Genomic DNA, 15,398 nt, shown 5'->3' with positions numbered 1-15,398 from the left:
AAATCAAAACAAGCGGAAAACAGTGACGAGGAGGACAAAGAGTAACATATCAATAGACTGGGGCGTATCTGCTCTATAATGCATATGTACAAAAATCGCATTGGTTGTACCCCTTCCTACAAGTTACAAGAAATAGTAGCGAGTTACACCAAAAACCGCGTGGATTTTCCGATTCCCTCATATATTATCGAAGTTAAAGGCAGCCATTGGTTAAATAAAAGCTTCCACTTTCATTATTTCCTTTCAAATGGCAAAACTACTAAGACAGAAAAGTCACTATAGCTGTGTCACCATGAAAAAAATTGGAATTCCGCCAATAGAATCAACCAAAAATTGGCCTTAAGCCTCGATGACTGGCTTGAAGAACAGGAAGGTGCGGAAACCTGTTCATCTGGTAAAAAAGGCCGCGACTATCAGGTAACGAAAGTGCATCCTTCCGGGTACATGCAAGCCAAGTTACTCTTTCGGAGATCCTAGTACAATACCATCGGCAATACAAAAATTGGATGGGTAAACCAAGGTTTAAAGGTATGGACAAACTTCATGGTAAAAAGCTGGTTCAGTGAAACGAGCGAAGACAATGGTAACTCACAGAGAAGTTCGACATCTTCGGTTGTGTGAATGGTAGTAGTTGTTGTGGTGTTTCAAAAGAATTTTTTTGGGCCTCTTCGGAGAGTCTGCGCAGTTCATCACACTCTGATTGGAGGCGGTTCACCTTCGCCTAAAACATTTGGCACACCAAGTGAACCACTAGCAGGCTTCATCAGCCGAAACCCGCATACCTTTTCCATGTTTTGCCATGAGTGCCCTCTGAGACACAAGCAACGCAATGGACGCTTAAAAATACGTACACAGGTAGCATAAATGGTGGATAATTTGTAAATCAAATTCAGTTACACTTCAGCTCTAGGCAAGTCGCCAACATGAAAGGTACTCTGCCCTTCAATGAAGTATCCTATGAATGTCTGCACAAAACTGTAAACAGTCATAGCAGCCTATGCAATAAGGAAACGTCGCTCGGTATTTATAAGGCAATATATGACAGCTCGCAAATTTCTAAAGCAGCGTCGACGTGCTTTAATCGTGACTGAAAAATAAGGCACATGATCGGCAAACCAGCACAGTCTCTCTCTATGTTCAAGTGCAGCTACTTGAAAAAGGACTTACAGGCGGGCTCACCTCTCGACCAATGTATGCACCCTGGATCACACCTAAGATCGCTAGGGAACGAGATGTGAACGGAAGTCGCGACGTAAACCAGTGGTAACAGTTAATGGCAAAAATCCTTAGCAATAAGCTGGAGCAACTATCTTAATATCGAATTAATGAACAGTCTCTACATCACTTTGAAGGAAAAGGCGAAAGTTGCGTCCAGCACGACAGCTTACTGAAAACTCAAGTTCCATAGATTTGAGGCAATTTTCCAACTCCGCAACACGTGTTGCATTATGGCTCCTGAGTTCTGGAAATAACAAAAAATTGAAATAAGAATTAGTTTGGGGAGACTAAGTAACGGGGAAAATTTTGTAATTAGTAAATATCCATATAAAGTGGACCTAGTTTTACTTGAATGGGCAAAAACGAGAAAAGCAGAGTCGTTAGTACACTCATTACAAGGAGTAATACAAGTTTGCAAGAAGTGCACGCAAACACCCTGAGAGGCAAAATAAGCACACGGTAAGCAGTTCGGAAACGTTGAACCCACAAGCGCGCAACTGCACACTTCCGCAATATCCCACATTCTCTATGGGAAAAAACTGCGCCCATCAATTCCAGATGCCGTAAAGGTCTATTTGCCTTCCATGAATACGATGGCTTATTAAATCAGTCGACCAATACATAAGAACAAGAGGTGCCGTGGTCCATTTCCGGGTGTTATAGCGTTACTATCGGGAAGAGGCCGTTATTTTGTCCTACTGACCGGATGATCATGCAATTCATCTGGGCAGATGAAACGGATTTACGTTAAGTCCGGAGTCCAAGCAAATTCGTGGCAAATGTCGGGATTTCAGAACACAGATCCCAGTGCACGAAATCTTCATAACCATATGCATTAGGACGATCGGGTTGAAGAAATGGAGGGAGTAACGTACCCACGATTTGAGATTCATGTTCAATCTGCTGCTGATCAAACTGTCTGGAAAATTTTTGATGGGATTCCGCAACCCGTGCAGCCCACTTTCGACGCTCCTCGGAAAGCTGGGGGAGCAGAAAAACAACCTAATGGAGACACCACCACCATTTCAAAATTCTAAATTCAAGGAGCGTCAGTCTATCTAGAAAGATATGAAGTTCACCCACAATACTTTTTTCAATGTCGACCGAAACTTCAGCAGGGCATGAAGGCTTAGTTCTCAGGCCTTGTCACGTGACGCACTAATTTTAGACAAATTGAGGTTTTGACCGCTGAGAAGGCAGCAGTAGAACGACACGCCAAAGAAAATGGGATTACATTGCATAGCGAGGTATTTAATCTGTGATGTGGAGAATGGGTCACCCAGTGCAAAGTAATTACCACTAATGAAAAGAAAGGCCTGTAAAGTAAAATGTCAGTTTATTAATGAAGACAAGCCAATCCTCATAGGCAGGAATCGACTGTGTTTGAATGGTTATTTGCAGCAAAAAAGAAAGCAATTAATGATCACGGCACCATCGCTTTGACATTCAGTTTAAGCAACTTTCAGTCGGTAGGCAAATGTGATAAACGGGAATTGGCTTTTCTTAATTAATTTTACCGATAGATTCCTCCGCCCATTTTTGGCAAATCTTGCATACTGCCTGCCCAAAAAATGTAATGTTTCAACCCAAATGCATAACAATGTCAGCACGCAAAAATGGGGGAATATCAACAAGACGCAGCGTAAGATTAACGCTTTAATGTAAGTGAGCCAGCCCCGGCTCACACTTCTGGTCTCAGCCTCCATTGGCTGGCGGCCAGATAAGCTCATCGCTGGTGCATTGGGGGCAAAACCACAAATAACATGGTCGGACCAGGTGGCGCAACGCTTCTTTATCGAGGCTGATGTGGAATTCAACAAGGTGGCTTCATATTTCGAGCTCAAACTGAAAATAATGATTCACCTACCTGACTGTCGTAGGCCTTCTGCAATTCCGATATGTCTGCATCTCGTTGGAGGAGAACTAAAAGTTGATTTTGAAAATATTAAAGTGAAATAATTCTAAAAAACCAACAGATTGTAAGAACATTTGAACAAATTGTACCAACTTTTGAAGCCATTCTGCTGCTTCATAGCAAGCTCAAATAAAGCGTAACGCCTTGCACCGACAGCACTTCAAACTAGGTTTTTAATCTTAACGCTGGACCAATGATTTTAACAGAATGCCAATTTTATTCAGAATAGTGTTCGTTTCATTAGGGAAGAATACAGCACATTTAGGCGAGAGAAAATGATAAATTTGTTCCAAAATCACTGGTTTTAAACACAGCTGTGCAGATATGGCACTACTGATGCCCAAACGCGGCGCACTTACTACTGATAAATAAGGAGTGAGAAAATGCAATTAAGTTGATGTTAGTATAAATAGGTCTTGAGGAAGAAGGACGTTCATTTGTAATGGTATGCTCAATTTGTCTGAAGGCAGCTGTGCAGTAACAGAATATGGCGCAGTGGCTAATCGCATCAGTGGCCTGTAATCACAGCAAAAAAATTACAGTGCGATGTGCTTACCTAGGCGTAACCAAAATGAAATAAGTATGATAATCCCCTAGACAGTGTAGATTAGACATCGGAATCAGCAGACTAGGTAGTCTTGAATCCATACTGGAGATTTGCAACAGACAAAGAGTCCTCAGGATGAAAATCTGGTAAAACTTTGCTTCCGCAGTCCATTTCATGATGCAAAACGAAAGGTCGACTATGGAGGATCTTGAGACCAAACAGCCCAATAAGAGAGAAATCACAAATCCTGCCACGTTGGCCTTTCCTAATTATTTGATCTGATTGCCATCTACCAGCACAGAGGAGGACAGTTTCGGTTAACTTCAAGTTGATGCTATATTGAAGCTACGAGACATTGCCTGCCAAAGCTTTTTATAACAACAAAGTGGGGGAGATTTGAGTGATTGGAGGACGTTTAGATTCACCTTAAACAAGTAAAAATTAATTTTAGTAAAAAAGGGGCTAAACAATGCGAACTGATAGATAAGCAAATAACCACTTCGCAAAATCACGCGAGAGCGTGGAACACGTAAACTAGCATAGGAAAGCAAGAGCGACAAAATTAAGGCAACACCTCAAAACCAGGCTTTAATGGCTCTCAATCACAAGCAGGACGCTTTCACTCATAAGAAGTGTTCACTGCACTTAAAACCATCTTTGAGAGCAATTCACTCATCCTATTTGGAAAGGCCAAAGTCCGGTTGCGCAAGCACACATTTACGAAGTGATTGTGTGGAAGATTCCCGAGTTCTTGCGTGCAGACGCAGCTGAGCGGTATCCTGTCCCAATTCCATGAGGCTGGCGATGAAACCAAACATTCCCAACGTGGTTCATTCGCATCGTTTACAGCCTGTCATTCCCTTTCGGTACATCTTCTTAAATGCTAACAAAAACGAAGGCAGCACGCTGCCGACAAATAGGACTACAAAATGTAAGCAGAAAAGGTGCCCTAGAACTTCTCCCTTCGTTGGATGAAAAAGGTATTTTTGTCGATACCTTACCCTAGGTTCTCAGGCACGACAGCGCGCAAAAGCAAAACATTCCCATTTGTGCTGGAACAATCAGGCAATAAGCCGTTGTAATAAGTTAGTGATTTGCTCAAGACCCCAGATAGACTAGTGGGAGTAAAACAGCACAAGACAACTCAAATAAGCTACGAATCACTTACCTTTCTCGATCTCTTTTTCTTTTTCCGTTCGAAGAGTTACTCGCAGGTTCTCCATGTCGATCTGCATGATTTGACGTTCCTTTTCCCACATTTCTGCCTTTTCCCGTTGGCTTCCTGCATGCTGCTGCAAGAGCTCCTTGATTTGCACCGCAAACTGGGCTAAAACATACGAGAGGCTTCTTGCTGAGCTGAGAACCAAGAACCGCAGTACAATATGCACTCTCATATTAGGAAGACAGAGTGCGCAATGGTGGTTAAAAAGAATATAAAGTCCGTTTCGTGGAAAATGACAGATTACAAATAATTTAGTGAGGATTCGATGACATATCAAATGGCATCAGTTCGGGTCTTCGTGATAAGCGTACATTTTACTTCACGTCCTGAAATATTTAAATCAAAATAACTCCGAAGAATGAAAGCCCCTTTCAGGCCAAAAATTTAAGCCCGAGATGTATCATAGTTGCCAGTAGATTGGACCTCCCACTAGCTTTAAAAATGAGTTTATAAATATTAAATTCATGATTAAACCCTCCCCCATTTTCTGTAACTTTGATTTTCGTAGAAAAAAGGCAACTCAATCTCTAGATGGTCACTCCTCTGAAACATCATTATTTTAAACCCAGGCAGTTACATTGTTCCATTTACAAACATTAAGCCATAACCCAATTACATCTTGGAACCATACCCTACCTTTCCTCGATGCAGTTTCGGTGATAACTTATGCTGTAAGTTCATCAACATCAAAAGCTGGTAAAATGCTTCTACTGCTTTTCCAACTTTAAATTTCTCAATAAAATCTAATACCAAAGGCTACGGATGAGCGAAAAGCGTAGCATCTTATTGAGTTAGGATCGAAAAACAAACGATTTAACTTTTAACATTTTAACTTTTCAAAAAAAATTGGCTACCATGTCGTATATCGTTAAAATACATTGAAGTACTCCCTCCCAGCCCTTCTCAAGATGAGTACTCATAGGGTAAGTCTTATGCAATGCATACGTAGCGTCTTGGACATTATTAAAAACAGGAAAACCACAGCAACCCCCATCTGCATTAAGAGGGTTACATTAATCAACCACGCAGCAAACAAAAACTAAAAGTTTGGTTCCCTTTCTCCTCTACCCACTAGCAAAGCAGCGTGACAATGAAAACTCGCGCTTGATATTTATAGTTTAGTGGAGAAAAGACTAAAAGTTTGATAAAATCATTTCAAGTAAGCCTGATAAAGTAGTACCGGAAGTACACCCCAGTGATTTTGGCTCAGAATAATCAAAGGATTCAAAAGCAGAATGCAACCATTTTGGGAAGACAATGATTTTCGCTTTGTACAATGAAAACAACTTTAACAACTCACCACACTCATCTGAACGCATTTTTAACTGAGATCTGAGCAAATCCTCGCGGTGAGAAGCCTCTTTTATGAGTCTATCCTTTGAGTTAAGAGACCACTGTGCGAAGATGCAAAGAACCTCGAAAACCTTGTTCCACTCTGCCAGACTGGTACCGAATTGTTGTCTCAACACTAATAACTCCTCTTCGCAGGGTGACTGGGATCCCACCTTGGTCTTTGGGACGAGGCTGGTAGGTGCACCGTCGCGTAGGAACGAGGCACCAGAAGTGGCCGTACGGGAGGGCTTCCGTAGAGGCGGGTTCGTGTTGAGACCCCCGCGCGACGTAGAACCTTCTCGTATTTCGGCCAAGTGATCTGCATATTTCACATAAACGGTTTATACTTCATCGATACTCGCGAACCATAATTTGCACCTATTTAATGATAATTACAGAAGGACCAAGTTCAATACTTGTGTAATGCTACTAAGAAAATACGGTCTGCGAATTGGCAATGATATTTGTCAAAGAAATGCCTATTGTAAAGAGATTAGGTGTCTGCCCAAGTCATCAGATAAAACTAGATAATGTCCTTCAGCCATTGTAGAGAAACAAGGTTCTCATGATCTTACCTCATAGCAATCAAGCTGTAAAGAAATCCCACACTGTACAATTACAGACAAGTTTAATTGGATATCCAATGGTGTCGAAAAGTTGCTGGTCATTCGCACAAGTGACTTTCCATGTTCATCCGATGTTAAAAAGCACTTTATTAAATTTATACACTCAAGTATACAATCCTCATCCAATATCCTCACTATGGCGATGTAAATGCTTAACAAAGTTTAGAAATTAAAAGCAACGTGTTTTGATAGAAACATAAAGACTGGCATTTTCTACGCCAAAAATCTTCCATTTTTTTCATTAAATAAAGAAATCAGATGCATTATTTCGAGGTGAATGGTACGTTTTAATCCCAAATCAAACCAAAGCAAAATTTAAAGCAAGGAATTTTAATAATTGACAAAAAAGCTCAAAGTTCAAAGATCAAATCATGGGATCCATCCCTTTGCAGAAATCTCAAATGTATCGCGATTTGAAAACGAAAGGCGACATGCCGACATTTCCATATCCAGGGTGGATAGAACTGCGCAATTTGAGTCGAGAGTATTTTACGGCGCGACACGAAGCACTCGTGACAGTCAATTTGACCCCGTTAACCTAGCATCTGAGTGATGCATAGGGTCAAATAGAAACATTTAGATGGAATTGTCCTCATTTTTACATCAGGAAATCAATTTAGTCGAAGCTTGATTATGAAAAGACACAGAACATGGTTTAAACGTAGTTCCTGATATAATACGGTAGATGTGCCAAATCAGCTCAAATCATTGTCAGCAGCACCAAGAGGGCATGTAACGCTTAAAACAATAGCTAAAATAGCGGTGAATGGTGAGTCTTAAGCAGTGTGCAGGTCATTAACTGAAAACCACATCACCTGTCATATGTGTGTGTACGAACGTGGGTTTTGCAAAAAGCGCACAATTTAAAAGTGACCGGGGTAAGAAAAAGGGTAAAAACTTGGAATCTCTGAAATTAGGTTATGCAAAGAAAAAGTTGGATCAAAGGGTCGTCATTTATGGAAGAAACTCGGCAACTTATACCCATATGTAACGTCTAATACAACAACAAGGCCGTCCAAAACGAAGAAAATCACTAGCATAATGGAGTAGTTTCAGAGGTACAGACTATGCACCAGCACCTCAAGGTGAATGTCACAAAAACAGAATAGTGTAAACATTATCTATGACATAAATGTAAAGAATAGGTCTGAATAGAGACTTTTGATAGCAAAATCCCGCCGTAATTTGAAGAAATTTAATACTTTACAATAGATTTAGAGGACGAAGGATAGAAACCTAATGGTACCTTTTAGAGACTTTGTTACTTGAGAATTCGGAGTCGACGAAATACTCTTGGTTCCGGCAGCAACAGTCGTCGTCCCACTATCTCTGGCAGTGGAAGGAGTTCCCAATGCTTTAAAACATTTCGACCTAGAAGGCGCCTGAATTAGAACAAGTACGGTTAGGAATGTGCTCATTTAATGTTTAATACCTAGGTGCGAAATGGAATCGTTCAAACCGAAAACCGGGAATTGATAAAACCGACCAACTGCAACATTCTAAGGAAAACAATTAGCAGTGATTTAAAAGGGTAATAAAACAACACGAAGATACAGGGCACAATAGATTGAACTAGGAGTGAAGTGAAGGATTACTAAATTGCTGGTATTCATCGTGTAGATCCCTCGTATACGGCATATTCGCAAGGCAAGAGTAAATCGTACTGTACCAAAATGTAGGTACGAATAACATACGACAGCCAACAAGTAAATCATGAAACAAATATTGCCACGTTGGTATTATTGACATTTTAAGTCATCACCGTGCGAAAGTTAAACCTAACATAAAAATTGGAATGAATGCAGCGTTAAAAGTAAATATAGTAGATATAATAATAAAATCTCACAGAACTGGAAGCCTGGGTGTTTTTCAAAGATCGAAAAAATGTTGACTTCGATTGATCATGAACGGTGAGTCGAGTTGTTTTTGCAACTGAAAATAGACGGAAGGTTGTCATTCATTAAAATTGAAAAACAATAACTTTTTTGCTTCATTAGAAAAGGGTAACTTCAATAGACTGATTGTAATAGATCAAATTTAAAAAATAAAACTTACATTCCGTTAAGAAGCTTTGCAGAAAACACAATTCGAATACCTCCTTTGATGCATGAATGTATATTATAAACTGCCGTAAAAACGCAGAAATAAATAGCTGAACAAATGCCAGCACAAAAAGGCATGATACACCTAAAGCAGTCATTTACCCATCTTATCCTGACGAACCGATCCCGCCGCTGACCCTAGAGTTTTGCCTTTCATAAAACCCGATCGCGCAAATGTTTGGTTGCTACCAGACTTGAGCCCTGTAGAGAGAACGGCCGGGCGTTTAAACGGTGGCTGTGGTTTGTTCGTCGATTCACTCACTTGTGGCACATTGGACGAGTTGGACCGTTTCAGAGAGACCGTAGACAGTTTTGAATGTGCCGACTGGGACTGACGAGGACTACTTTGCGCACCTGGGTCGTTCTCACCTATATAGAAAGCGAAGCTTATTAAAGCGCATCAGTATCGGTTTAGCAATGAAAGTACAGGCGAACCCTGAACTTTGCCGTAGCAAGAAGAAGATAGCCGATCTAGTGATGGTACCACACTGGGCGGCTTCAGGAAGGAAGAGTCAGGAGACAAAAGTTTATGATCACCGCTTGGAGGGACTTTGATAACTGAAGACATTAGGCTGTTTCGGAATGATCGATTACGCCTGAACAATTAAACAAACATTACATAGTACAAATGCACAGAGGATTAGCAGTGGTAAACGATGGGATGGCTTATCGACAGTCTAGTATATGTACAAGTGTAGAGAACTAAAATGCGTCTAGTAGCCCAAAACCGGCTACTGAAAATAAATTAAACTAAGTTAAATAAGAGTGAACATCCCCAACACCTATTTAGGGGCAAAATACGGAAAAAAAGTAGCAAATAGTAAATGAAAAGCATGTGTATCGCCAGATAGGTAAGCCATCTACTGGTAGCAAGAAATATTCCGAGCAGAATAATAATAATAGCTGTACAAAAGAAGCACAGCAACAGAACGCAACCATACCGATTTCTCCCAATGATTTTTGAATTCCCACAAATTGATTGAACGCAAAATTTATGGATACATGCAAAGAAATTAGCAAATAGACTCCCATACGACGAAAGGGTCATTCAATCACTGAAAGCGATAGAAGTGATACGGAATATTTGGTATCTAATAGCGACTACAAACTTTTGCCTTAATTGCAAAGTTAAATCTTCCAAACAATGATGTGACATTAATTTCCTTTAACCCAAAAGACATAATATAGGGAAACAAGAACTCTCCTAAAGACTGCTTAAGTTCTAGCCTTTTTAAGCTTTATAAACCGAGTGCAAAGATCCTCTAGTGTCTTCCAAGGAGTTTGTACAGAAAGAGTAGCATTGTGGAGCATGTGATATTAAAGCACAGAACAGTTGGGGGGTAGAAGTGCCGAAGCTCGATTGTGCAACCTGTAGCGTATCCATTTCAAGCGTAATAAAATGCGTAGTCAAAACTATATTAAATCATTAAGCCTCGTGCATAGTTGCACAATATGCTTTGTGACATTGATTGTTTGTGCGATCATCCATTTTGTTTCGTGGTCACTTAAGGTTCTGTCTTTATACTTCTGATGGGCGGTATAGCCTCTGGGCTATGTAAGTAGACTCCCAGCTTTCCTGTACTCCGACAGTACATTTTCTGTCCGAACAATACGACTTTTTGGTTGCTAAGGAAGACCTGGGATACTGCACGTTTGACCCTGGGTTTTGACTAAGACATCATAACGAATTGATAAATTCTCCGGGTCTGATATTGATTACGATAACCCCAAAATTCTAGCTTTGACTAGGTATCTCGTTTGAAATGCACGATATATAGTCAAGTTATTGATTTGATTCCTGATTTATCGCTGATCAACCAAATGCTTAATTGTTTAGATCCCCGAAAAATTCTAATGCCCATTTTTATAAAAAAGGGGTTTGAAGACCCTTTAGTGTGCTTCACTGTTATCGGCTTTTTGATCTGATTGTATGAATATTGGATATAAGTTTTGAGGTTAACAGATTTAACATAAGGTCTTTACATTACCCGCGGCTGTTAGGTTTACTAGGCTGTCCACATCTAGCCTTTTCCAACACCGGACCCGACAGGACATTAGCCATGTTAACTGCGGCTTGGCACAGGACTGCATTACCAAAATTGCAAGCCTTAACAGCAGTCAGATTCTTTTCAGGGAGCCATCAGCTTGGTGGAAAGGCTCGCACTTACGAAAGCAAGCCTGTTCCCGGTTCACTTGATCATATTGACCCACTTGCATGGGCTCAGAGACTTTTTGATTTACACGAAATAAGGAAAGCCTACACTTATTTAAATGAGTCATCGCCGCTCTTTATGATATGTAAAATCAGGCCAATTAAAGGGACAACGTTCTTTGAGCGCGCATTTCTAGAGAAGTATGGTATTGGGCCCAAAACAAAAGTAAATCAAATCGTGCTTCGTTCTAGGCTTTAGCAACATCAATGGAAAGTTGTGAAAAATACCCCACAAATAGCAAAGGAGATTGACCACATTAAACATTTAATTAGAATTCAGCCAATTTCTTTCCCAGATGGCCTACCTTTATCCGAAGAAGATCTGATCAACTTCCGTTTATTGCCGAACGGCGACTTTGTTCGTCGTGGAAGTTCACCATTTCGTCCTGGAAAACCATTAGATCTTACCGAATATAAGATTCTTGAGCATCCATGTGTCAGAGAGGATAAGGTGCTCTGTGTAAGTTCGCTATCTAGTGCTTATGTAATAGTTGATGCTAAAGTTAATGCATAGCGTTCTTAATATGGCTTTCCTGTTTTAGATTCCAGATGCAAAAGAAAATCCTCGATATTTGACGCGTGACTACCTGAAAAGTTGGCACAATCAGCGGTGGCAACACCATAAACTTCTTTCTGAATTTTTCACTGCCAAGTACAAATATCGCCTTAATCAAGATGGACAGGAATATCGGTACAGTGGCTTATGGCGATTGGATGATGCGATGCGTCAGTCGTTAAGTCAACGCAAGAACCTGGATGGCACTTATAAGACCCGGAATAATTCTCGCTTTGAAGCTGACTGGGGTACATATCCATGGGCTTTCTACTAATGCTGAACGCTAATTACACAGAGTTTGGCCTATCTTAATAAATTCGTTTTCGTAAATTTTTCCTTTCTACGCATGCTGTGCTCGCTGACTCGCCTTGTACAAGTGGTTGCTTATATTTGCAGCATTGCAAAACTAACTAGGCTCATCTATTGTTTCACGCCTGTATGTAAAGATATAGCTCTTTCTTTAAATTTGAATCAAATTTAGTCTTACTTGTTATACAGCGTGAAGAAAAAGCGCTTTCTTTCCTGGTCTTCAAGTGGCTCCCGCATATTTACAGGGGTTTTTATGTACGGAATGTGGCCTTTTCACTGTTCATGCTTTTCTTCAGTTCTCCGGCTAATTCTTGCTGCTAATACTGATGGGAATATGTTGTTTTCTGAGTTTATTTCATTTTTTTTTACCGCTCGTAGCTTGTATTCTAAAGATCTGGCAAGTTTGAATTCGTGGAGGTAGCGTTAAACTGCAGTCAATGCATCTCTTTCTATAGTTTTAGGTGTTATTTTCTCAGTCCTCATACGTGGGAATCAAATGCAGTCCGGCGTATTCAGCTCATCAAAGGAGACATGCAGCTCTTAGAAATGCCAAGTGATTGTTTGCGGAAAATTTTCAGTTTCCTTACTTTCCATGAAATATCGCTCATTAGACCAGTAAGTATTACGATTTTCCTCGCTACATTGCAATGCAGGTTTGTCGTAAGTTTAATGCAGTCGCTGCAGACCTCCTCAAGTGTGAGTTCTGTCGATTGGAACAGTTGGTTCGCGACTACCGCCGGGAGTTGAAGCTGCTCTTACCACGACGAGAATCGGAGCGGCGGAAGCACACACTGGCAGGGTTCGGCTCAAGTTGAGTCTAGTAACCTTGGCTTTCCATTCCCTTCTCTCTAGGCATGCGGATGTGCTCTCCGCAGTAGAGACTCGGCTCTCCCTTTTGGGTATGACCATAATGCGCTACGTGGATGAGGGCTACTGCTGCTTTTTCCCAGGCAAGGTTCTAGATGAATTGCGCCGCGTCTATATGATCATAAAGTCCTCCACTTCGTCCATCTCTCGCTCTACCGAACTCCTTCGCGAGCTACGTGATATCTCCTCTATGGCGATGGAGCACTTCGATGAAGTGCTTTTGCCTCAAATCTACGAGAGTAAATGTAAATCAAACTGACGCAGGTGTCCTCGTTAGTTATTACAGATTTTAGTACTATTTTAAAATCAGGAAGAATAAGCGTTTCATTGTGGTTCGGGAACTTTCTATTTATTTTGTGAAACCACATCTGTGGGTCTTACTCGGAAACACGTGTGTTTTATCCCCATTACATCCCCATTGATTTTCGCTTTTTTTCAATCCTTTAGCGACTACTCCAGCAATAGCGTTAAAGTATCCAGAGTTTTAAGAGGTTCGGTGGTTTATTATTTTTTTGTTTAGGACTGATGGCTGAATATAATTCTTGTTTTACAAGGTCGCTCTGAATAAATCTAACGCTTTTCGGGCTTCAGTGCATCGTCAACAGCAAAGTCTAGGCGAGCTGACCTATCAGAGGCGAGGTGGGAATCTACAGCATATATCACTGTTTAAGGATTTGAATCAGTCCCTTCCAAATCTATTAGATGGCAGTATTGCAGTCCCGCCCTCCAGCACGGTTATTCCTTCCTCCGCCACCGAAAATCGGCTATCTCAGGTTGATTCTGAGTTTCATAAAAGACTAATCAAGTGAAATCTGAATTGCTTGTTTTAGCTATGCTCTGGTTGTTTTACTAAACCTTGTTATTATATAATCTTACTGTAAAATTAAATACTCAATAGCAAATCAGTCCACATTGCGTTTGTTGGTTCGGACACTTTTCTTAACATATCACCATTGCTCTTTTTTGTCTTTTCCAGTCGAATCGCACAGAATGTTGCGAATCCACTGCGCCAGAGGCGAATGATTTACCGACGATCGCACAACCACAAAGTCTCACTAAACAAATTGATGCTATGCAGCAGACAATCGTCTCATTCGCGACGACCCAACGGGAGATGGCTAAACGAATTGGCCGCCTCAACAACATGGTTATTTCCCTTGGTTACAGGTAAGGTACGCATATGACCCTCAGCAAGTTTGTGATACCAATGTTGAAAACCAGGAGCTAATCATACCTAAAAGTGATCGACCTCTTAAAAAAACTCCAAATGTAGTCTTCTTTTCATGATTACCGGTAAATAAGCTAGTGTTGTTAGAAAGAATGGCAAAACTGTACTAGTTGTACTACACTGATGTAAGTATTCATTTTTGTCTTGGAACAGCAGTGGTAAACACCAAAACTGCTTATCCCGATATTCGATTGTGATGTTTGGTATTGTAGGCTCCACCGACTAGAGGCTCAAAATGGGATTCATGCGCCAGAAAAACAGGATGCGGTATCCTTCAAAAGATCTCACGCGGCGGTAGACGGATCCGATCGTAATGGTGGTTTTTGTCGACCAAACAAAATGAAAAGACATTCGGCACTTAGCGAAACTGGCAACTGTGAACCGTCATTACCCTCTTCTTCAAATGCCTAGGTACTTCCTTCTTACACTAATCGTGATATCCCAAACAAATGTCGTATTTGATTCCCCTTTCTAACCATGCGGTGACATGCGAATTCTCGCTTATTCGACTTTTTGGGCGAGTCGCACTCTGCCATTCAGTGGTTGAATGCGGGCATATCTGTAAAGAGCATTCTATCTATGGCATTCAACTCAATTCTGGAATTGTCTAATTATCATCATTGGGAAGTGCAGTGTATAAGGCAATTGCGCAGTGCCGATGTGACCTACTAATTTACTCAGGTTTCCGCCAGAACAGTTAAAGGTTTTGCATCCGTTTTGTCGTCGTTAGCAGCGGTTGCATTGTTTGAGCTGTTGTCGTGCGGTAGCAAATTGAAGGAGTTAATCTACCCTCGTATTGCTCCTTGAGGTTTGCCATAAATCATACGTCTAGTGTAGTTAGGGCGAAGTGACTGTCGTGACTTCTTTAAATTCCAAATGAGTGACAGTGGCATTCCTTTATCTTCTTGAAAAAAGGCTGATGTAGGGCTATTTACAACTCGGTCTGTGAAAAGCCTTATGTCCCCAGCATTCACTAATTTTAAGCCGGTAAAAGCATCAAATTCAGACATGCCCAACATCGTTTCTGTAACCATTGAAGAAAATTGAAGTAATTGTGTTGTAAACAATGAATTTAACTCTTGCAATGCATGACTGCAGTACTTTAACGCGGCACTGACGGCTTGTACGAGGCTGTATAACATTTCCGTTGACGCTGCACTGCAGCTCTCAGCGTTGTGGCAAGTGAAACCTTCAAGTAATGAGGCATTTCGCATGTTTACCTTGTATGACTCGTTGCAATAACATATATATATATATATATATA

General features: G+C 40.8%; 3 protein-coding genes across 3 annotated transcripts in view; 2 read left to right on the top strand and 1 right to left on the bottom strand. All coding sequences in view use genetic code 11, as the record gives it.

The window, feature by feature from the left end:
• The window catches only part of EGR_00250 (hypothetical protein), a gene marked incomplete at both ends in the record, with an annotated part of 16,185 nt that extends 5,839 nt beyond the window's left edge, over positions 1 to 10,346 (bottom strand). The window contains 10 exons of the mRNA XM_024489499.1: positions 593 to 721; positions 1,389 to 1,462; positions 2,094 to 2,199; positions 2,904 to 3,019; positions 3,082 to 3,141; positions 4,849 to 5,007; positions 6,203 to 6,553; positions 9,065 to 9,331; positions 9,398 to 9,558; positions 10,294 to 10,346. Coding sequence (XP_024356177.1) covers positions 593 to 721; positions 1,389 to 1,462; positions 2,094 to 2,199; positions 2,904 to 3,019; positions 3,082 to 3,141; positions 4,849 to 5,007; positions 6,203 to 6,553; positions 9,065 to 9,331; positions 9,398 to 9,558; positions 10,294 to 10,346 — 1,476 coding nt within the window. The remainder of the gene's footprint in view (positions 1 to 592; positions 722 to 1,388; positions 1,463 to 2,093; positions 2,200 to 2,903; positions 3,020 to 3,081; positions 3,142 to 4,848; positions 5,008 to 6,202; positions 6,554 to 9,064; positions 9,332 to 9,397; positions 9,559 to 10,293) is intronic.
• A 146-nt stretch (positions 10,347 to 10,492) lies between these two features.
• EGR_00249 (39S ribosomal protein L30) lies at positions 10,493 to 12,004 on the top strand (the record flags this gene model as incomplete). Its single annotated transcript, XM_024489498.1, has 4 exons — positions 10,493 to 10,517; positions 10,964 to 11,340; positions 11,374 to 11,634; positions 11,717 to 12,004. The coding sequence occupies 4 exons, from the start codon at positions 10,493 to 10,495 to the stop codon at positions 12,002 to 12,004; spliced, it is 951 nt and encodes a 316-aa protein (XP_024356176.1).
• Positions 12,005 to 12,292: 288 nt separating this feature from the next.
• On the top strand, positions 12,293 to 14,545 carry EGR_00248 (F-box only protein; the record flags this gene model as incomplete). The annotated part of the gene is made up of 7 exons (XM_024489497.1): positions 12,293 to 12,456; positions 12,501 to 12,654; positions 12,693 to 12,838; positions 12,892 to 13,145; positions 13,498 to 13,679; positions 13,883 to 14,073; positions 14,347 to 14,545. The coding sequence occupies 7 exons, from the start codon at positions 12,293 to 12,295 to the stop codon at positions 14,543 to 14,545; spliced, it is 1,290 nt and encodes a 429-aa protein (XP_024356175.1).
• Positions 14,546 to 15,398: the final 853 nt, after the last annotated feature.

Source organism: Echinococcus granulosus, assembly GCF_000524195.1.
Source record: "Echinococcus granulosus chromosome Unknown EG_S00001, whole genome shotgun sequence".
Classification (NCBI taxonomy): domain Eukaryota; kingdom Metazoa; phylum Platyhelminthes; class Cestoda; order Cyclophyllidea; family Taeniidae; genus Echinococcus; species Echinococcus granulosus.
This window is presented reverse-complemented; position numbering and strand designations above follow the sequence as displayed.